This window comes from Rutilus rutilus (assembly GCF_951802725.1).
Source record: "Rutilus rutilus genome assembly, chromosome: 14".
Taxonomy (NCBI): Eukaryota; Metazoa; Chordata; class Actinopteri; order Cypriniformes; family Leuciscidae; genus Rutilus; species Rutilus rutilus.
Genome location: NC_140219.1, coordinates 10417018 through 10432556, shown reverse-complemented (window position 1 = coordinate 10432556; position 15539 = coordinate 10417018). Strand labels below are relative to the sequence as shown.

The 15539-nt window shown below is 40.0% G+C and overlaps 1 protein-coding gene across 1 annotated transcript in view; it reads right to left on the bottom strand.

Annotated features, from left to right (window-relative positions):
- rapgef2b (Rap guanine nucleotide exchange factor 2b) overlaps positions 1 to 15539 on the bottom strand; it is a 110110-nt gene that overhangs the window by 5547 nt on the left and 89024 nt on the right. The window contains 19 exon segments of the mRNA XM_084429398.1: positions 978 to 1127; positions 1222 to 1392; positions 1750 to 1973; positions 2946 to 2969; positions 3377 to 3500; positions 5699 to 5910; positions 6008 to 6394; positions 6521 to 6761; positions 7390 to 7404; positions 7845 to 8002; positions 8082 to 8358; positions 8565 to 8673; positions 9496 to 9699; positions 9799 to 9906; positions 9988 to 10152; positions 10467 to 10619; positions 10934 to 11092; positions 11753 to 11889; positions 13929 to 14106. Coding sequence (XP_084285524.1) covers positions 978 to 1127; positions 1222 to 1392; positions 1750 to 1973; positions 2946 to 2969; positions 3377 to 3500; positions 5699 to 5910; positions 6008 to 6394; positions 6521 to 6761; positions 7390 to 7404; positions 7845 to 8002; positions 8082 to 8358; positions 8565 to 8673; positions 9496 to 9699; positions 9799 to 9906; positions 9988 to 10152; positions 10467 to 10619; positions 10934 to 11092; positions 11753 to 11889; positions 13929 to 14106 — 3196 coding nt within the window.

The following is a 15539-nucleotide window of genomic DNA, read 5'->3' as shown; positions in this document are numbered from 1 at the left end:
TTTATCCAAAAATTCTGAATAAAATGGTTTTCCACAAAAATATTAAGCAGCACAACATTATAAAAAGAAAGGAATATAAAATAAATGTTTCTTGAGCACCCAATTTTGCATATTAGAATGATTTCTGAAGGATCATGTGACACTGAGGACTTAAGTAACGGCAGCTGAAAATTCAGCTTTGCTGTCACAGGAAATAAATAACATTAAAAATTTAAAAACAGTTATTTTTAAATTGCAATAATATTTCAGAACATCACTCAAAATTACTGAATTTTTTATCAAATAAATGCAGTGTTGGTGGTGAGCATAAGAAAATTCTTTCTAAAAAAAATTTTTATAGACACCAAACTTTTGAACAGTAGTTTACCACTATTGAATGATGAGTTAGTAGGCAGTTCACTACATTTTGAGACACTGCAATAATGGATGTTTGTGTGAGCTCTCTCAGGCTAAATCTGCATCTAGGCCCTGTTACCTGTTGGTGATTTTCTACAGAAGGAGGAAAAACCCTTCATACCATGGCTTCTTATAGCTGTGATGGCTGAATACAGGGGCAAAACAGGTGAGTAATGAGAGAGAGAAATGTTATATGACACATATTCAAAAGGAAAGATGGAAAGTCGTGCATCTGTAACTCTGAAACTGATATAAGTAGCCACAGCAAATGTCAACATTGGCAGAATATTGTATGTGTGATCTTTTTACCACAAGATGGCAGTATCAACATATTAAAAAAGCTATGAAAACATGTTGGCACTAAGGTGCGCCAGCTATCAGAGAAATGAACTGCATGCCAGTGGTCAGGGAACATGCTGTGTTACAATATATTTCACTGCATGCCCACCATAGAGCTCTGATTCCCCAGTTCACCGATAAGTCAATGGGGGAGAATAAATTGAGTGTGCAAAGACCAGAGGTTGGAGAAAAACAACATATACCGAATGCCATAGTGTGTCTCACTCTGTGTGTATCCTTACCTTTCTTAGGTGAGCTGTGAGGAGATGTGGGAGGAGATGACAGCTGTGAGGAGTTGTTGGACACACTATCCTCTGTCTGTTTCTTGTGTCTCTCTCCTGCCTCCTCTGAAAGGGACAGTATCTTCTTTAGAGACTGCGGTGAGCTTGTGCCTGTGCAAACACAGTATGGCGAAACCTTATGATAACCATAAATATATATTGGAGGACCTGATCATGTTCAAGTATCAAAATTACGTGGTCTTACCAAATGGCGGTAGGTCTTTGACCGGCACTTTCTTGCGAGATGGGTAGAGGGCAACGGCAGGCACTTGAAGCGCCTGGTTGGCTTTCTGAAGCTGCTGGCGCTGGTGAATGGCGGCCCGTGCGACCACGGGCGACGTGTCAGGTCTCTTCCGGTCCCCGGAACTCTTCGGCACTGTGAAATAGAAAGAATCAATTTGTAAACAACAAGCTGAATTATATATCTGAATAATGAGGAAATAATAAATAATAACAATATACCAAGTAATTAAAAAAATAACTTTTTGCTTAAACTACTAATGGTGAATGAATGGTGGAAACATTTACTCACTCACTATAAATACTTCTTCCTGGCCATGAAACTGTATTTTGCATTATAATTTTTTTAAATATTTTTTTTTTTACTTATGACCAACAAGCTGTGTGGTATGCAGCTTTTTAATGCGTGATAAAAATGTCTGTTGTGTGTTCTTCACATGCCATTGTTTTTCTCCTATTGGTATTTGTGTGTGTGTGCTTGCACCCTACTCACATGTGTTGATTGAGGGCTCACACTGCATTGAAAGTGTCTGCAGGCTCTCCTCGTTTGTCTCCAGGGTGAGGTTGGACAGGTATTGTTTGACCTTGCGTGCCATCTGTGCATCCTCGTACAGCTTCTTGGCATTGAGAAAGGAACTCCGTCTGACCCGCTTCTTGTGCCCGCCTGTCTGGGTTACATCCAGGACGGCCGCATTGGCACTGCCCTGGCTGAGTGACCTAAACACACACACATTAGCGTTAAAGATGCAGTCGGACTTTAATAGTGTGTAGTATGCTGATGCAGGATCAGATGCAGTCTCTCAGTCTTTTTGACATGCAGTAAGTTGCATTCCTTGCAGCTTTAGTACAATCCAAACACTCCATGCATTTCACATCTCAGCCAATCAGGCAGTTAAAATGCGATGCTATATAAAACAACTGAAGTATCGTACTAAAACTCTGCATGAGATTTAGGAAGAATCACTGATGATTTCCATTATTTTTGGTCAAATATATATATTTTTACATTTCGGAGCAAAAGCATTTAACAATTTTTTAACCATTTCTTTTATGCTTAAAGGTGATGTGCATAATTTATGCACCTCTAGCATCATTCAAATCTTTGTATATTAAGCTAAAACAGGAAAAAGGATTTAACACACTTAAAACTCAAAAAAGGTCTTATAAAAGGCAGGGTTTGCATCCATACACAATCTTAGTTTAAACAAATAATTATTTTTTAAATAATGACTAAAGAAAATAATTCAAAAGCAAATAATAAAAAATAAACTCACAACACTGCAAATACTTAGTAAAAGACGTGCAGCTATGGTAAGTAGTTTAGCTGGAAGGGGTACGTTAAATCACTTTTGCTAAAAATGGATCATGGGACATCAAATCATTAAATGAACTGGAACCAAACAACTGTAAATAAATTCATGCAAAACCGGTGGGGTCATGTAAGTGAAACATTCAAAATCTATGGTGGTAATACAACAGAAACATTAGGATGTATTTTAGAATGAGGTGAGTTTATTCAATGACCCTGAGTAGCAAAAGTGATGGTGGTCAAATGCTTGGATGGGATCCGTCAGAGCAGAAGCATTCTCAAATGAACCAGGAAAATAAAAATAAAGGATGGTGAGGAGCCAGCCCAAATTAAAGGAGGGGGCACACGTGAGGCCAAAGGTGAGAGTTCACCATACTCACCCTAAACTCCTCCATTTCTTCTTCCTGTAAGGGAGAGCCATGAATAGTGAAGCGTGGGGCAGAGAGGGTGGACGAAGAGAGAAATGGGGAAGAGAAAAGCCATTGAGAGAAAAAGAGGGAGACACACTTAGATGAGGAGAAACAGACCAAGGGTACCAAGGTGAGGTGCACCAGAGACCAAAAGAGAGACAATAACTTCTCTGACAATAATGCAGACAAAGAGTAACATACATAATGGTTTAACTCTCCTGTACGTAAACATCACAAACACTTCAAAAAACCTTAGTAAAAAGCCTGTGTGTGGAAGCGTGAGGTGAGAGCTGTACACGTCGCAGTGAGTGAGCACTAAAAGCTACTCAGTGGTGTGAAGAGTCCAGTCTGGAAGAAAGGCAAAGAAGTCATTGTAGCAGTCAGATCAGGAAGGCACTCACCTGGTTCTGAACATCAGAGCTGGGTCCATGTTTACAGCTGCCATCCGGCCTACGTGTCTGATTTCTTTAGCAATCATCCGCAGCTTCTCAAAGTTCACCAAACCGTCCACCTTCGAGTCATTTCCTAGAGTTAGCAATAAAGAAAGGGCTCATATTATGCATGTTTTAAAATAACCTTTTTTACCTCAGGTAAACTTATAATGTTGAAGTCATATTATAGGACATGACCATATTTTACACTCTTGTACAACTATCGCTGCGTCTGCATATATGCGTATATGCGCTGCGTCTTTAACCACTAGCAAATAAACAAGGACCCTTTGCATGTGAAATAAGCATCCTTCAGTAACAGCCTCTTTGTAAACCTTAAATCAAATGTACCGCACAAACTATTAAGACCAGACAGACATGGTTCACTGTCCTAATTAGAAATAGGGGTGTAACGGTTCACAAAATTCATGGTTCGGTTCGATACGACACAGTGGTGTCAAGGTTCGGTACTTTTTCGATACAGCAAAAAGGAAGAAATGCCAAGGAAATGTCCTTGATTTAAAAAAAAACAAATTAATTATTTATTAAAAGAAATCTTAAAGGGACTATGTGTAGCTTTTTAGGTATTTTATTATCTAAAATCAATATTTTTATTAATAAATATGCCCTCAATGGTGTAGAAATACCTATGCCAATGATCAGACTAATCCTCGTAAACGAAGAATTTATTATCTTTATATACATGGGACGAGTAGGTCCACGGAGGCGTCCATGTAGTTCCGCCATCTTGAAAAACTATAATAGCAGAGAGGGACAACGCGTTTCCACAACGTGTTTTCGTTCAGAGCCAGCATCACGTGACTGAAGCCAGAAGCGGAGGAGCAGAGCAGTGAGAGGCGCTTGTCACTGCCGTGGCAAGTTTAAAAGGATGCACTGCACGGTTATTTATACACCGTTCATTCATACATATGCTGAGTCACAGGATGAGTCCTCGTCGTTGAAAAAGTCCAAAATAGACAGTAAAAGGAAACGTGACCGGAGATTACAAAAACAAGGGTTAATGTCGGGATAGCTAATGCAGGAGAAAGCTTTCAAAAGAGACCCTGAAGTTGCCTGCTTTCTTCTCGACAGGTAAGTCAATGTTACGGTCTTAATTACAAGCTTTTTTTTCATTGCTTGGTTATATACTTTATTATATAGACAGTAGAACATTTATAGTTAAAAGTTAAACAGGCTCTTTGATGAATAGCAGCTACTGAGTAAAGTAACGTTAGAGAAGGCTCTGATGATGATGATATCTAACAATGCACGTACTTCAAAAAATATAACGAGTAAAGAAGAAATTACTACTAATTACCATAGTTAATGTTTTTCACAGTCAGTAATTCATACTGTAACATTCTTTTTTTCGTTGTTTCAAGTTTCAGTTTGTTTTAAATAACAAACCTGTTCACCCGAAGAAAAACTCGAAGTGCTATTATAAGACATCCTGTCATAGCTTTTTAGTACATAACGGCTACCGTAGATGCAACGCGCATTTGAAAAAGTGAGGCGCTGGAGAGCATTATTCGTTTGAATGCAAAATACAATTTCACCACTAGATGGGAGAAATTCCTAAACACAGTCCCTTTAAAAACTACATTAAATCCATGGTGAATGTTGCTGATTTGTGGACTTAAAGCCTTTAACTAGATCATTCATGGCACAATGTTTCTCCTGGTTTCCACGTCAGCGCTGTTTGATCTAATAGAGATCTATGGTTAATAACGGAGAAATTTGAAAGTTTCTCACTAGATCTCGCAGCGATGTTATTAATTCATTGGCGAATTCAAATGCTTTCTTTACTGGATCTCTTAGCGCTGTGTAGTAACAGTGTTTTGCTTGATAAAGTTTGGCTCGCGCTGCACTGACATCGGTCCAAACTGCACAAAATAATAAGTGGCGCAGTTTCGTTCCTTTTTCATTACGTTTGCCATTTGATGTTGGGCAACGTTGTGGTGGTCACACCAGCGCGACTGCTAACAAAATTTTGGTCGCACCCAAATCGAAAGCCTCGTACCGAACGGTTCAATCCGAATACGTGTATTGTTACACCCCTTATTAGAAACAGTCTTTAAAGGTTATGCAGAGTAGGTGCTTTTCATGGAATATAAAGCTATTATCTATCCAACACAAACTCTTTATTTACTATTACTGACAAATTCTCAAAACCAAAACTAAGTGATGTTCAATAATAAACAAACATGGATACTATATATATATATATATATATATACACACACACACACACACATACACACACATCACCTACATCAGTGAGAACTATCTTACCTTCATGCAGGAAGGTGAGATCCTTCTTGATTACAGGGAAGAGAGGGATAATGGGTGGTTGCAGGTTCTGGCTGTTAAGAAGGTTCCGGTATTTTGCCATATTCCTGGAGGGATCAAATAGGTCTTGAAGATCACTAAACAGCTTCTCATATTTACTGGGCAACTTCTCCCATGTGCCTCTCAGCCTGGACACCGGAGCCAAATTCAGACCACTGGAAAAGACGCACAACGCCATTGTTATTTGAGACACCAAAAGGTCTGCAATTTAACCCTAGATTTTTTTACTCTTGAACTCAAGACTAATTTTACCTGATAATGGCAAACATGGAGTTGAAGTTCTTGCACTCGCGGCAATGCAGTGCAATTTTAATGAAGTGCTTGATGATCTTCATGCGTTTGAGCTGGTTGGGCTCACGCACCACTTCCGTGGCCACCCAGAAGGTCTCTCGATTGATGGCTTCCTCAAAAAGCTTGAGGCTGGGGGGCCCAGTAAGGCGAGTTTTCAGCTTAAACAGGTCATCAATGTACTCTGTGGGCTCGATGGCACAGAACAACTCGAAGGCGCGCATGGACAGCTGGGTCGCCACTTCCACCGTGCTGAGCTGCAGCAGGCTGATATGGCTCTCCCGTAGCAGTTCCTGGGCATCTTCATCCGAGCACAGCGTCTCTGTCTCCATGTTGCTTTTCAGGTAGTACCTACAAGTTAAATGGAGAATTGGCCAATGAGAGGAGAGATCAACAGGTGTCTTAAGTGATTTTCCTCTGAAAAAGAAAATACTTCAGAAATTGAACAAAATGGCCACAAGGGCTCTAAGGCAGCACCTGCCACTCAGCTGGATCCTGTCGGCCAGTTTGGAGAGCTGTTCAGGAAGTCGCCGCTGCTTGATAACGCCCTCAGGAGTGACTGACACCTCACACAACGAATAGGCTTCAGCGGCAGCAGTCAAGGCAAACTCTCGAATGGCCTGAGCTACGACTTCTTTTGCTGTGGTGTCCTTCCCAATCATGATGTACCGACTTTGCTGATCTGCCTTGAACACTCGCAATACCTGGTCTGACATGTCTAAAAATAAATAAATAAAAAAAAAATCAAGAGAAATGACTCGCACACTTATCCATTTCAATAATCAAGACCCAAGTATCTATCTTTATCTGGGTGGAAGTCCACTTATTGTACATTGATGGCCTGTTCCCCATGATCATTTTTACTTTACTAATGACCATATGTCACTTTCACACTTAGAGTAAGTCTGAATCTGAACTGATCCACTTCTGGATCAGTTATTGATCAATGTAATCAATGTATGCATTATCTCTACATGAACCACTTGCCCCATTGTGTTCAACATTAACCCATCACCGGAAGCTTATTGGTGCATATGCATGTTCAGAAGACACCTTCACACGAAGCAAACAAATCAACTTTCAATGTCAATCAATCCCATTCTGCAACAATAAGCGACATAAATCAGTGAATAAGAATCAATTAACTAAATAATTTTGATGAATCCCACCAAATGCAGTGTTCACAGATTAAGACCTGATTGAGTCGCACCAAACGGTGCTACATAAAGAACTTTAGATAGCAAACTCAATGTTAAAATTGAGCAGACAAGTGCCCTGAAGATGATTTTGATTAGAAAAATGAGAATAGTTAAGGAACCTCTGACAGGACAAGATCAAATACTTACTTATAGGCACTGCTTCTGAAAGAGGACATTCAGGACAGCATGAACATCTTATTAAATATGCATGTATTGAGATTACACTTTTGTAAAAGATTCTGTAAATGCCCTGACGGAAAGTGAAAGGTAAGATATTGCACGAATATATTTAAATTATCCTGGCAAAGATTGCAAATATCTTTATTTACTAACTCAAAGTCTGTTCTCTCTTAAGGAGGTTGTCTAACCTGGAAATACAAATTCTTGGATCAAATTATTATTGGCTAATTCTATCCCTAAGGAAATTATTGTTGAATGCTGTTCACCCCTTAAGCCCAACCTAAAGCCACAGCCTAACTCTAACCCTAACACCTATCACTAACATCTGAGTGGGTAATAAGATTTTTTTTGTTTTCAAGAACCAACAAGAATGCTGATGCAATAACATATACTAATTTGTGAAACCACATTAAGCGTCTTACCAGGTTGGTTGTTGAAGTCGAGTATGCGATGGTGTGATTGAAGCAAGTCAGGGTTGCTTGATGAAAGGTTTCCACTGACAGGAAGAGCAGGAGGGATCTGCTTTGACTGCTTTAGCCCTACAATACTGTCATCCTGAGACTGTCCCACCCCAACGTCACTGTGAACAAACCAGAAGAGTTATGAGCTGCAGTGAACCAAATCACCAATGGAGCTTTCTTATATCAAGCTCATCTTACTTATAAGGTTTGGGTGGAAGAATACTGGTCAGTGTCTTGTCGAAGATCTTCTTCAGCTTGTTTCTGCCACCAACGGTGTTGGCCTTGGCTTTTTTACTAGCTTTCTCAAGACCCATGACCTGCTCAACATCCACAGCCAGGTCAGGGATGGAGTAACGACTAGCTTTCTTAATGTCCCCAATTTTAGGGATGTGAGGTGCCCCATTTTTCCTGTCTGGCTCCTCTTCCTGTTCTTGCTCCTGGTCCTGGTCAGGCCTGGCCAGTAGCTCCTTAAAAACTGAAAACAGAGAACATAGCACAGAGAAAGAGTTTTAACAATGCCATCTGACATTTTCAAAGAGCAAATAGTCTTTCAAAAGTAACTACAACTACATTTTCCCCTACTGCAAGAGGAGAGCTGACTGGCAATTTTAAGATTAAGCATTGCGTTAGGTATAAATGACAGCCTGTGCAGCTGTGGTAATTTCCGCCAGTGTAACTTACCTAAGAGATTGGTTTTCACAGTAATGGACAGGTGCGTGTTGTTTTTGAGAATCTCGTTGACTTTGGATAGCGGCACATTTTCAAAGTTTTGGCCATTTACCTCTAGTATCTGGGAAAAAAAGATGGAAATCCAAGGTCTCAATCAACATTGCAGCTGGGCCAATTGATAAATATACATAAAACAATGTTCTGCCCAATTTTTAGTTTTTGAACATGCACATAGAAAGTTTTTTTTTTTTATATATATATATATATATATATATAAAATGGTGACCATGGACATCATTTTACAAGCCTCTTGTCCATAAATTAAATGAAAACTTATTCTATACAGTATTTACTCAAATTAACCTTAAAAACAAATTGGTTATCCCTTTTCAAAGCTGTTGACTGATACAAGGGGGAACTACCACGTCTTTTAATTGGCTAAGCGGATAAAGGTTATTGTCAATAATCTCAAAAAACGGCTATGTATCAGCTGATTAGCATTCAGAACAATCGACCATCCTCTTGTGGTTCGGAGGGCAAATAGATAGCAACTCATTAAACAGCTTTATGAGCCAAATACTGCACTGAGTGAAGGGCAAAAAGAAACAGTGTGACACTCAATTAATCTGAAATCACATTTTCCGCTTGGGTTCAGAGGCTGAAATGTATGTACCTTTATGTATGAAAGTCAGACTGAATGGATACAAAATATTTTTTGCTCTTTTTCTTTATGATTTAGTAGAATGCTCTCAGTTCTGTGACTAACTCCGCTTTCACCGGCTGACAATACCAATTACAAATGCTCTCACACAATGTTTTCCACTTCCAGTCCAACAGTACTATTACTGCTGCTAATGCCACAGCAAGTTGCTATTACGGTGTCAATTTAACAACTATTTCTGTAGTCTACTTCAGATCCTGCATGGTGCTGGTGTGACATTACCTGATCTCCTCTTTTAAGGCCGGCCTCTGCAGCTTTGCTGCCTGGCTCCACGCTGTCAATGAAAATGCGAAAGCCCTTCTCTGAACCCCCCAGCAGGGTGAAGGCCAGGGGGGCTTCCCTCGAGGGTTTTGTTAGGGTCACCACCCGCAGTTTAGCTTTGGCAGCACATGCTATGTTTAACAGTCTTAGGTGCCCACACATTTTCTGGTTCAAAGAAAGGCATTACATGAGATTTTTGCAGTCAACTCAGCCACAAAGCTGAAGATCACCAAGGAATTTAAGGTTTTATTGCACACAACTGACCTCTCTCTCCAGATTGTACTCGAACTCCTCAAGAAAATGTGTCATTGCGAGGTCACCCTCAAAGTCGTTGAAGTGATTGTTTACCCACAGCAAGACTACCCGTGTAACCTGATGAAATGTGAGGTTACCAATCATACATCTCATCGAAAACTGATTGATTTAAATGCTTGCATAAGTGAGTCTATGTACCTTGTCCCTGAGGCTGGGGTCATGGAACCACTCCAACAGTTTCTTGCCCACCACCATGGGGCTTGGCAGGAAGGTGCGGTAGGTAAGCAGGAAGTCCTCGATGTAGGTGGGGTCCACCACAGAGTGCTCTTCTACAAGGTGCATGGTAAGACGCTCTGGCGTGCCCTGTAAAAAACCAAATATGCTCTTTAAAAGGATGCCAAAGCAATGCATTTTTACTCCAATTTTGGCCTGTTACTCTCTGATGTGGGGTTAACCAGGAGAACTATGAGTCAGTTTCATTGTTGTTGGGCAAAGTTTCCTCAGCTCCAATCGTTAAGGTATTGGACAGGTAAGATCCGTTCTGGGAATATGATTTATGGAAAAATTACAATTCTCTAGTTAGGAAACCCTTTTTTGTCACTTCAGCTACATTTCTGAACATTTCTTTACCTCTGGGTGTGAAAACTTGTCACACTCGTTCTGAGTTGGGTTCTCACCTTGATGACAATGTGTCCTTTTCTGGTGCCTGTGCGGTCAAGCTCACGGTGTTCCTTCACCATCACAATCTCACCCTCCTCTTCCACCTTCTGCATATTTTTCTCAACTTGGTTTAGGATACAGCAGTAATCTTGCTGTGCTATGCAAACAAACTGACAGAGAAAGAAAGTGTGAGCAAGACGAGTAAATCAGTTTTATGATGCAGCAGTATACTCAAATGATTTCCCCATGATAATTACACCAGTGCGGCGAAACAGAGACAAGATTTCATTATTGCTAATTTTTCACTAATCAATCACCCCCATTATTCGAATGCTTAATGAATGGGCAGAGCCTCATCACTTCTGCAGTAAATGAGTCATTACAAACAGCTCAAATAGGTTGGGTGGGGATAAGAGACATTCTTCTTGTTTTAGTTTTTTTATCCACAAAAATGTTTAAATCCATACAGTATTGTTTGACTCACCTGGCAGTCATCCACCTTGGTCTTCATCACCCCCTTCATGTACTCTTTCTCCATAGTGGGGGACACACCAAAGCTGTTGCCCATGCACAGGATTTCCGTCCGGCCATCTGGGTGCGTCACCTCCACTGAGCCGTTCAGAATCACAGACCATGAGTCCAGCTACAACAAAGGAACGATGAAAAGTTAACAGAAAGACACAAATATTTTTAATGTTATATTACAATTTAAACCATTTTCAGGATGCAATGCGTAATATAAACCTTTGTGGTAATATACAAAACTTGTGCACAGGGACTTGGGTAAGTGCTGCTCCTTTTTTTTTAGCATACATAACAGCAAAGAACTTGTCATGTGAACTGTATGAGCCTCAAGCTCTGTCCTGCTTTCAATTATATGGATGCATTAGGGGAGAAAATGGCTCTTTTTGGCATGTCAATACTGAGATAAGGAGATAAGTGATTCCCGCTGTACCCCGGGCATCTTGTAATCTCAAGATGCTGAATGCTGGCATCCATTGAGGTTTGACAGTGCAGAAGCTGAATGGCTGATTGGATATGACGATTGGGGGGGGGGGGGGGGGTGAAGACTGAAGTGAAAGCTGGTGAAATATTAAAGTTGAATGACATAACTTCAAAAATATTGACAAAAAAAAAGAACTAAAATTGGGTCACTGTGAAAAGCTAGGCTAATAGCTATCAATGTAGGAAAAAGTGCTGGGTATGTACTATACGTACTTGGCCACACATAGGTTAAAGGTTAAATTGAGGCTTCAAGTAAGTGCAGAAAAGCTAATGCCATGTCACGGTAAGTCTGACCGACCTCTTCGCCATCATTAAGGACGACTGTGCCGGCCCGTTCCACCACAGCAAACACCATGACAGCACAAAGCTCCCTCCTGACGGACATGGTCATGTTGGCAAAGGCTGGTAGCTGGTGCATGAACTCCAACAGTTGCTCTGAAGAAACAGAGTGAGAAAAAAGAAGTGAAAGATACATTTAAGATTAAGTGAGATACATGAGAGTCTTTGAAAGTCTCTCGTTGTTATTTGTTCTCTCTATCAGATGCAGTTTGTTCTTCTCACATGGAGAACGGAAAACATTCTTTCCACGGATATAAAAATAACAGCAACCAAGCAATGAATGCATTATTAATACGAAGCTATTTCTGACAATCGGCTAATCCTGCAATGCAATATACAGGACAAAATCCATTTCCACCGTGACAGAGAACTAAATATAAAGTAGTTTTTTCAACTATAGACACTTTCAAGGGGTTGATTTTTATTAAAAATAACAGATTTTTACAACAAACAATGTTTTCTTTGTTTCTTTTTATTATATGTAGTCAAAATAAAGCTGTCTTAAACTTTGAAAATTTGTAATAAAAATAGCATTGATTTTTAAAACCTACAGTATGATGATCAAAACTAAGAGTAAAATAAACCATTTAAATATCTAGTGCATGAAAATGATTTCTTTATCAATTTTTCACAATTTTTACAACTGTCCCTCAGTTGCTGTCATTTTTGTTACAGTTTTATCAAAAGTTGATCTAGTTGATAACAGTGTCAGTGAAGAGCTCGAGATAAAATTTAGGACATGCAATGTGAAAAGAGAACAAATACAGTTTAAGATAATTAAGTATGTATTAAGAATAAAATGGAGCTTGCCTTTTTATTTTAATAATGCTTAAAGGCACACTATGCAAGATTTGTACCTTAATATAACAGCTTCGAAATAATTTCGATGGTAAACGAACTCATAGTAGGGCGAATCATCCTGATAGCAAAGCAAGGGGGGGCAAAACCGGCAATGCAAGTTTGAGCGGTGGCGCCCCGACAAATCTTGCGAGAATCACGACTTGCTTTACGGCACGACGTCACATACATCAACAACATATGAAGCAGCCTCTATGGAAGACACTAGCACGCATTTCAGACGTGAATCATGGCAGAGTCGATGAAGAAAACGAAGAAAGCGTGGTCGGAAGAGTGCAGAGACGGCTCTGCATGAGTGGTATTTACGACAGTAACGTTAAATACAAGTACTCCACAGCGACTCTAGGGGTCGCTGTTTGAGAAAAACGGAAACTGCATAGTGTGCCTTTAATGTGATTTTCACCGCAGAATGTTATTAAACACAACGTCATTTGATGTGGCAGAAATGACACTGTGATGGAAATAATGCCCTTCAGAAAAATTTACAATTTTCCTGTGATGTACATAAACAATATACACTAATGAACATTGTTAGTGGACATTTTAAATCAGTTAGTGAGAATGCGAAATGTGTGTTTAATTGTCTTACAGTTCCAAAAGTACTTAGTGAAACACCCATTTCCATTTATTGGCAAGATTGCCTGTCTCATTTTGACAGCCTAGCCAAGCCTAGTCTATCCACTGTGTTTGTCATTTTGGTGCACAGAACACGGTACATTAAACCTCTCATCCATTCATTCCAACATGATCATTATTTTACAATCAATATGAATGACTGGAACTGACCAGCAATCTAACAGTTTCTCTATAGTAAGTTAAATGTTATTCTTTCCATGCTTGACGGACCAACTAAATCAAGTATTTGGTTTTAGCTGGTGTGACAGGGGGCTGCCCAAAAGCCCAGAGTAATTCAATTGAGATCAAGAAGAGTTAAGACAAGAGATTTTGGATTTTGCTCATGGCCTGTCTGGGTACTCGATGACCTGTGCCTGGCATGGCACCACTGAAGCGTAGCTGTGGAAGCAGCTCAGCCAATCAAATTTTAATGCGCTTCGAGAGACTCGGCTGAGAGGGTGACCTACAAAAAACAACACGTCTCCCCCACATGCTTTTCTTTTGTAGTCTCCCCGACCTTTTGTTTCCTTCTTTTCCTAGCAAATTATTTCATTGCTTTCGAGAATCTCCATTTTCTTCCTCCAGCTAATTCTAGTGTTTGCATTATGTTCTAGCAAGGGATCTTTGCCGATGCTATTCAGGATTATATGGGAATCGCTCACCTATGTCATCATCCGTTCGGTCCATGGGGTCTTTTTCCAGACAGTCCCGGACGATATCTCGACTCATGAGGGGATCTGAGGCTCGTTCAATATCTTCCTCATCGTCATCCTCCTCGGAGTCAACGGCCGTCTCGGGCAGGCCACTGAGGTCCATGTCGCCGGGCTCACTCTCGGTGGCCTATGAGTAAGAAAAGTCAGTCATAATAAAGTATTTTGGACATTTCTGTTTTAGATTTGTAATTCACTGTGGTGTTTCTGCTAAATTAATACATTTATCCTGAACCTTGAAACTGATCACTGACCTAACATCAGTAATTAAACAGATTTCAAAAGTATATAAAGTTATATAGAGCACAGAGCCCAAAAAAGAGATTAAAGGCTACAGAAAACCAAGTCCTTTCCATTAATTCAGAATCAAAAGAAAATGTCAAAAGAAATGTATATCAGCAACCCTAGAGACAAAAAAAGAAAAAAGAAAGCCAAATAACCAAGCACAGGTAACAAAAGCAATATTTTCTAAATAATAAAATACAGAGATAGATGTTTGAAATCCATGTTTGAGAAAATACAACCCAATACTTCCCCAGAACATGGCCTAACCTTAGAAGGTAGGCAACAAAAGAAAGACCCATCCCGTCATGTACGCCACAATCTCCTGTCGCAACCAACCCTGATTCTCTCACCTGACCGAGGAGCACCAGCGACGCTCTATTCCTCCCTGTAACTGCCCACAATGTCGCCTTCACCAACTGCTTGTAGAAGCCGGGTCCCAGCCGCATTTTTAGAGCTCAGGCTTCTAGCCACTTTTAATTTTTTAAACCTCTCGATCTGGGCTCACACAAACACATGTCATTTTGACTTAAATGACCTGCATTACTCATCAAATATTCAGACGGTGCTGAAAGCAGCCACTCAGAGGGCGACTGGGGCGGGGCGATGTGAGGCTGGGCTCTTCTTTAGGGTAGAGAGAGGAGAGTGGGGGAGGATGGCGGTGACAGGTGGCAAAATGCACTAATATAAAAAAGAGAGGGCTATCTATCACATAGCATCCCTTTTAAGATGGTCAACACAACTTGTGTGAATAGATCACCTAAAAATAATAATTCTGTCATTTATTCACCCTCATGATGTTCCAAACCTGTATGACTTTCTTTATTCCCCAGAACACAAAAGGAGAAACGCCTAAGAGTGTTTTCCATGCGATTACAATAAATGTGGACTGAAGCTTTTAAGTATTTTAAGCAAAGCACCATAAAATATCATACAATACAATGCACAGTTTCAGGTTTAAAAACAACAACAACATGCTTTGTGTGAGAAACTGACCACAATTTAAGTTGTTTTTTCATTAAAAATCTTGACATCCGTTCATAAGAGAAGTGGCAATGTCCTTTTTAATGAATCGTATTCCTTTCCATACTGGACTGATATGGTTTTGGAAAGTCCAAATTAATGATCTGACTCAATGATCTGGTCACAGCGGTTAACAGCTCACTAGAGGTCATTATTAACTAAAATAATAACTTAAATTCCAATCTGTTGCTGAAAGAGATGCTCAGGTCATAGGAACCAATTTTATGGTTGTTTACATCCTTTTTTGAAGCTTAATGG